At 41.4% G+C, this 6,318-nt stretch overlaps 1 protein-coding gene across 1 annotated transcript in view; it reads right to left on the bottom strand.

The window, feature by feature from the left end:
• LOC119420339 (tumor necrosis factor alpha-induced protein 2) overlaps nt 1–6,318 on the bottom strand; it is a 22,306-nt gene that overhangs the window by 15,322 nt on the left and 666 nt on the right. The window contains exons 2-9 of the mRNA XM_037687726.1: nt 5,553–5,770; nt 5,096–5,183; nt 4,433–5,047; nt 4,222–4,336; nt 4,020–4,130; nt 3,837–3,937; nt 3,060–3,170; nt 2,852–2,987 (exon numbers count right to left, since the gene is read on the bottom strand). Of these exons, the coding sequence (XP_037543654.1) occupies nt 2,852–2,987; nt 3,060–3,170; nt 3,837–3,937; nt 4,020–4,130; nt 4,222–4,336; nt 4,433–5,047; nt 5,096–5,183; nt 5,553–5,770 (1,495 nt within the window). The remainder of the gene's footprint in view (nt 1–2,851; nt 2,988–3,059; nt 3,171–3,836; nt 3,938–4,019; nt 4,131–4,221; nt 4,337–4,432; nt 5,048–5,095; nt 5,184–5,552; nt 5,771–6,318) is intronic.

Genomic DNA, 6,318 nt, shown 5'->3' on the forward strand with positions numbered 1-6,318 from the left:
AATGTTTTATGTTATGAGTGCTTAGTGTATATTTAGTTGATGTTTTTCTTAGTTCATATCTTAGATGTTATTACTGTTTTTCTTATACATTTTATTGTTGGATGTAACTGGGACCCTGTGTACATAATTTCGCTCCACCACATGTACCACATGAGGTGCGAATGACAATAAAGAAACTCTGACTCTGACTTAATAGGCTCTGACTATAAATCAAAAATCCAAAATGGCTGCCTTAGCAAACAAAGGAAAAATACTATAAATCAGCAGATTTTAGTCATATTGAGCTAAAATTAGGTGTGATGATAGCTGACAATGTTTCCCATCAGATACTGCATCAAAATCAAAAATCCAAGATGGCTGCCTTAGCTAAAAAGGACAAAATACGATAACCCAGGCATTTTTAGAGATATTCAGCTGAAATTTGGTGTAGCGGCTGAGAGCGAACCCAAACACACAGTACTGTCAGATCAGCAGTTTATATCAGCAGCAGCCTGGCCGTCCGTTACATTAGGAACAATTGTGCACGTTCTGCTTGCTTCTGAAATTTGGAGCTTCTTTCTGATGTTTGAAGCTACTTTTCAACTATTTTCTTCACATTCTTAAGCAAAAAGCATTCACACTTGCATGTTCGCAGGAAACGCACATTATCCAGTTAAAACTTGTATTTTTAAATCTGTCACTCTTTGAGCTTCATTTTCTGCTCTGTATTTCTCTCTGCCTGTCGTATTAGTAGTCAAAAAGTTATTATGCAAAAACCCTTCATAAAACAACAATTCTATAAATTTATTGAATAATTCTTTATAAATACACTGGCCTGTAAAATGGGTACATTTTTTCTTTATGTTGCAAACTGACAATAACTTTTAGTAATTTAGAACGACTAAATGCTGCTTTAGAATTAGAACAAATTGAAAACATTTCCTCACTCTGCTGCTGTCTTTACTTGTTCTACTCTTACCTGTTTGTATTTGCAATTATTTCTATTTTAGCATGTGTGGGTTTTTTTTGTCTTTCCTCCTATCCACATTATTCTTGGGGACTTTACTGTATAAATAATTATGGGTACAACTTCCTGTCAGACAGGAAGTAGCAGTAAGCATTGGGTAACCATGGTAGCTGAGCATGGACCGCCGTTTATTTGAAAGTAATTTACATTGAGTTCAGCAGATAAAACTCTGCTTTTATTTTGTTTACATTTATTTAACAACCATAAAGTTTACTAAAGTAGCCGTGCTGCGTTCAGGTACCTGTTGTGTTCAGGGCTGCAGAACAACCAGACCAAACTAAATCAGTGGCTCCAACAACAGAGTTTTTAACACGGACCCAAAACAAAAAGAGTTCCAGTGAAAAGAGGTTTAGTTTCATCTTCTACCTACAGATGAGGAATTAAGAAGAACGTGTCTGAACAACGTGAACTTGAAGAGACCACCAAAAACTCTGCATGGGAGCTCATTTCACTTTGTTGACAAACGACCGACGGAGGAAAACCTGCATCCTACTTTGAGTCTGGACGACAATAAACCACCGGAGAAGAGACGCCGGATCCTCAGAAGGATTGAAAACAGTGACGAGAACATCAGGGATGACTTCAGGTGTATGGAGGACACAGCTTTATATATTTGTTCATCTTCAGTTTATGATTTTCTCTGTAATTAACCCAAGCTCAGTGATGGAGGACTTTAAGACTTTGTCTGGACTCTGTGTCTGATTTAATGGTAAATGTACTGTACTTATATAGTACCTTTCTATCTTACTGAGATACTCCAAGTACTTTACACTACGGTCTGTGCCCTCATTGACCCATTCATGCAGCACTCTACCATACAGAGACTAATCAGTCCTTCATCACTTTCATACACTGAAGGTACACATATCAGAGGCAATGAGGGGTTCAGTGTCTTGCCCAGGTACACTTGAGCATGTGACTGCTGGTGGAATTGAACCCCCAACTCTTCCATTGGAGGACGACTGCTCATCCACAGCCGAGTAAACTTTAAGGTAAATAAGATTGTGCCCCCCCTCTTTTAACAAAACACCACGACCTTATTACTGTGTCGATACTGATACACCTCAGAGCTTCTCAGGTTGTTCATCCCTTCACTGTCAGAATGAAGCAGCCAAATGTGCTAGTAGCTGTAACCTGCAGCCACTTCTTCAGCTCGTCTTCCATCCCTCTTCCTCAGCAGGCAGCAGTATGATTATATTGTCCTGGTTGAGCTCTGACCAATGGTGTTCCTACATGTTTAAATTAAACCCACAATGCTCAGAGAAACTGCATTAGCTCGCACTGTTCACACAGAAACAAACACTGTTTCTGGTCCACACCGGAAGTCATGCCGGTAATTCACGGATGGCAGCATGTGGGCTAGGAATGAGGTGGATAGAAAGTACCCCTGGACCTGTCATTCTGTGTCCGTTTCCACTTCCTGTCCTCTTAAACTCAGCTGGTCAAAGCAGATGGTCTCTTGTCCTGAGCCTGGTTCTGCTGGAGGTTTCTTCCTGTTAAATGGGAGTTTTTCATTTCCTCCGTCTCCTTTGTGCTTGCTCAGGATGGGAGACTGTGACAAAGTAAAGTTTCAACACAAGCCGCTGGCTTCCTTGCTACTTTCACTAATTGGCTTTTTAATGTTTCTTTTTAATTTTCAGGTCTCTCTTGTAAATGAGTCCCCGAGGCTCCATGGGACTAACCTGTATAAATAAAGGTTGACTGAATGTATGTGAATGTTTCTGTTCAGTGCCCTGACATGACTTCTCTTGTGATTTGGAACTATTTAAATAAACTGATTGAATTGAATATCAGGAGATGTTTTACAGACAAACTGCTTTGAGAGTGTGCTGAAACAACACTGACCCTAATGTGCTCAAACAGTCTGTCCGTCAGCACCCTCACTGACTGGTTGATGATCCTGTCCAACGAGGAGGTAGCTCTGCGTGCTGACTCCTCACTTCCCTGTGGGTCACACTGTCTGCATCGCTCCACAAAGGTTCTGCAGGTTACATGACACAAACCACTTTTAGGTTATTTATTTGAACAAATATTGCTGTTGGTATTTTTGTACCTTAAGGGAGGGCAGCAGTTGACCAGAGCTATGGTCCTGGACACGTATCCATCTCCTCTGTCTCCAAACTCTGCCTGAGTCTCATGAAAGATCTCAACCTTCCTCTGGAAACTGGAAACACGGGTTTATAATATTTTTAATGCAAGATCAGTCTGTGTGAACTAAAAGTAGGTAAAAGCAACAATATTCAGGCTAATAAGGAAATATTTGAACTAAGTGAGCTCAGTGTGCGCATCAGGACCAACACATTGATGAATCACAACAATGTTAGCAAGAAGAACGAGCACATGTCATCTCAAATGAGACAGTGCGCCATAAAACAACCCTATCTACCTATAACAGCTTTACTCAGCAAATTGATTATTGATTATTGACACTTGATTATTTTTTGAAAACTGACAGCAGAATAGAGAAATGTAACGGTTTCTATCAGTCAAACATTTTAATGATAAATTTCATACCTCTGCTGTTCTCGCATGCAACTTTTTCTAGTTTAATTGACTCCGTTTATTTAGTCATTTCATTTACTTACATAACATCACAGCAGATTTATTAAGCTAAACAAAAGTACAAACACCAAGTTTTTTTGGACCTGACATGCTGGATATGGTCACCAGTGACCACCACGACTCAAAAAGGAAGAAGTGGGTAAAAGATGGATGGATGGATGGAAGGATGGATGGATGGATGGATGGATGGATGGATGGATGGATGGATGGATGGATGGAAGGATGGATGGATGGATGGATGGATGGAAGGAAGGAAGGATGCTCTCACCTGTACAGGAAGTCGGCCAGTCCAATCAAACTGCAGCGAGCCACTCTTGCCCCCAAGAACTGGCTCACTGATGTGGATCTGTCCAAGTCCACTTTCAACCTCTAGAAGTATTAAATGTGGAGATGTACATTTCAAACAAACAAACAAACAAACAAACCTTTTCAAGAAGCTGTGCCACCTTACCTGGATGACTGAGCGTGCTAGTTGTGACTGATACTCCTCAATATACAGAGTCTGGGCCCATCGCCTCTCCTCTTCATCTAGAATCTGAATCAGTTCGGTGGTTACCTTATCCTGAGATTCAGAGTATGAAATAAGTTTTCTATTTATTTATTTATTTATTTATTTTTGAATGAGTAGCTAAAGACTTGATCTCTCCTCTCACCCTGACTATCTGGATGCAGTCTTGTTCTAGCCTGTCCACAGTCTGCTGAGGAAGGATAGGCTCCAGAGCAGCATAATTTATTGGCATGTTGGTGCCAATGGTTCCCAGGACATCCCTTGGAGAAAATGAATCATAGATATTGCATAATAGCAGAAACTAGATATGCTGTCATAACATTGAAGTATTTGGTAAACATTGTGTTTTCACCAACCTGTTGTAGATGTTGTAGAACCAGTCAAGCAGTGCGTAGACATCTGTAATCTGCAGCGGCTCACTGGTGATGGTCCGAAGACGTTTGGCCACAGCTCGATGGTAGCTTTCTACATATACTTGGAAGGCTGCAAACTCCTCTGGGTAAATGGATACAGCATTCCTTCTGGCTGCATCTAGATCATCCACCATCCTGCTCTTGAGATGTTCCAGATACAAGGCCAGCTGTCCTGCTTGGGTGTCCACCTGTTGAGGCAGGCTCCAGTCTGCAGCTTCTGCCACTGCCAGCCTCCACTTAATCTTTAGCCGTCGAGGGCGCTGACTGGGGTGGATGTTAGAGCTTGCATGCTCTGTTTTGGTCTCCTCTCTTAGAGCCCAGGCAGCATCAGCATACTCCTCCTGTTGGATTACCAGCACTACTAGACCAAGGTTGGGACCAGCACTAGGCTGACGGAGAGATTCTCGCACTACGTCCCACATCTCCTTCTGCAGGGCTTCATACAAAAGTTCCACATCTTTAGCCTTCCTTCTGCTTGAGTCTAGGGTTGCATTAGAGCTGAGGGACTCATCTAAGGATGAAGATGATAAAGGAATTCCACCAAATGGGGTACTAGGACTTAATGTCGGAGTGAGGGTGGGTGTAGTTGGGCTTGGCAGCAGAGACAAAAGCTCACACTCTCGCTCCAGCTCCTGAATCTGTGTGTCAGCCAGGAGAAGGTCTCTGTGATTGACCAACTGTAGGATCTCCAAAACTGTTGGGAGGAAAAAGAAATCCATGTTTCATTTCAGATGATGCAGTAACAAAATGATATACAGTCGATATGATTATGGACATGGCGCATGGCCAGACCAACACACTGGTCAATTTGTTGCTCATTCTCTACATTCTTCTGTCCTCCCTATAGAGTAAGCAAACAGCAGCTTGGTTGGACTTTTTTAGGAACCCGGGGCAGAAGGAAGTGCAGTTATTTCCTGGTTTCACAGTCTTCTGCTAAACAAATATAATGGCTTAGGAATCCGGGACCTTTCGTTGTAATCAGAAAGTTGACTTGATCTGAGAGGAAAGACAAATAAAGTTTGACAAAGAAATGCTGAGTTGATGCTGCTTCCTTGATTCCTACCTGATAGGGGCTCTCGGGTTTTGACTACTTGTTCTTCCTCCATGATTTCCTCGTCATCCTCTTGGGATGTCTTGTCTGACATGGACTCTCTCGTCAGTTTGCCCAGACTGACGATCTTTAAGAAAGAAGGTCTTCTGGAGCCCACGGGATCACACTCTGTGGTCAGGTCCCCACAGGGCAGGCTTTCTCTGCGTTCCTCCTTACGCCGACCTGTGAAACTACACAGCAGCAGCACGAGAGCATTACGGTCTCTTCAGGGACTTGGAATCATAATCAGGAACAATCGGCCTGCAGAGAGCATTGCCCTGAACCGACTGAAAGCTGCAGCTATAGTTGGAAACATTCACACATCTACTAAACTGTGGTGCTACAGAGAATGGTCACCCAAGATAAAAATAGACCCATTTACTGAGTCTGTTAGGAGCAAAACATGCCAATGAAAAACAAAAGAGATTCTGCAGACCAATAGCATTGTATTTTGTATTACATAAACCCACAGAAACTAAACAGGCATGCAACAATAAGAAGGGATTTCTCTTTAGAACTCTCAAAATTCAGAAACGTTGGAATAAACAGCAGAACAGTCATTTTATATCTTTTATGCCAACTTTTTCTATGATTTTATTTGAGCATTTTGGCACTGATTAATGAAGGTAGTTGATCCTAAATAATGTAATATACAAAATTTTCCATTTTGTCTCAAAACCTTTTAAGGGTGTTATATATATATATATATATATATATATATATATATATATATATATAT

The sequence above is a fragment of the Nematolebias whitei genome, chromosome 14, assembly GCF_014905685.2.
Source record: "Nematolebias whitei isolate Nwh7 chromosome 14, NemWhi1, whole genome shotgun sequence".
NCBI lineage: Eukaryota > Metazoa > Chordata > Actinopteri > Cyprinodontiformes > Rivulidae > Nematolebias > Nematolebias whitei.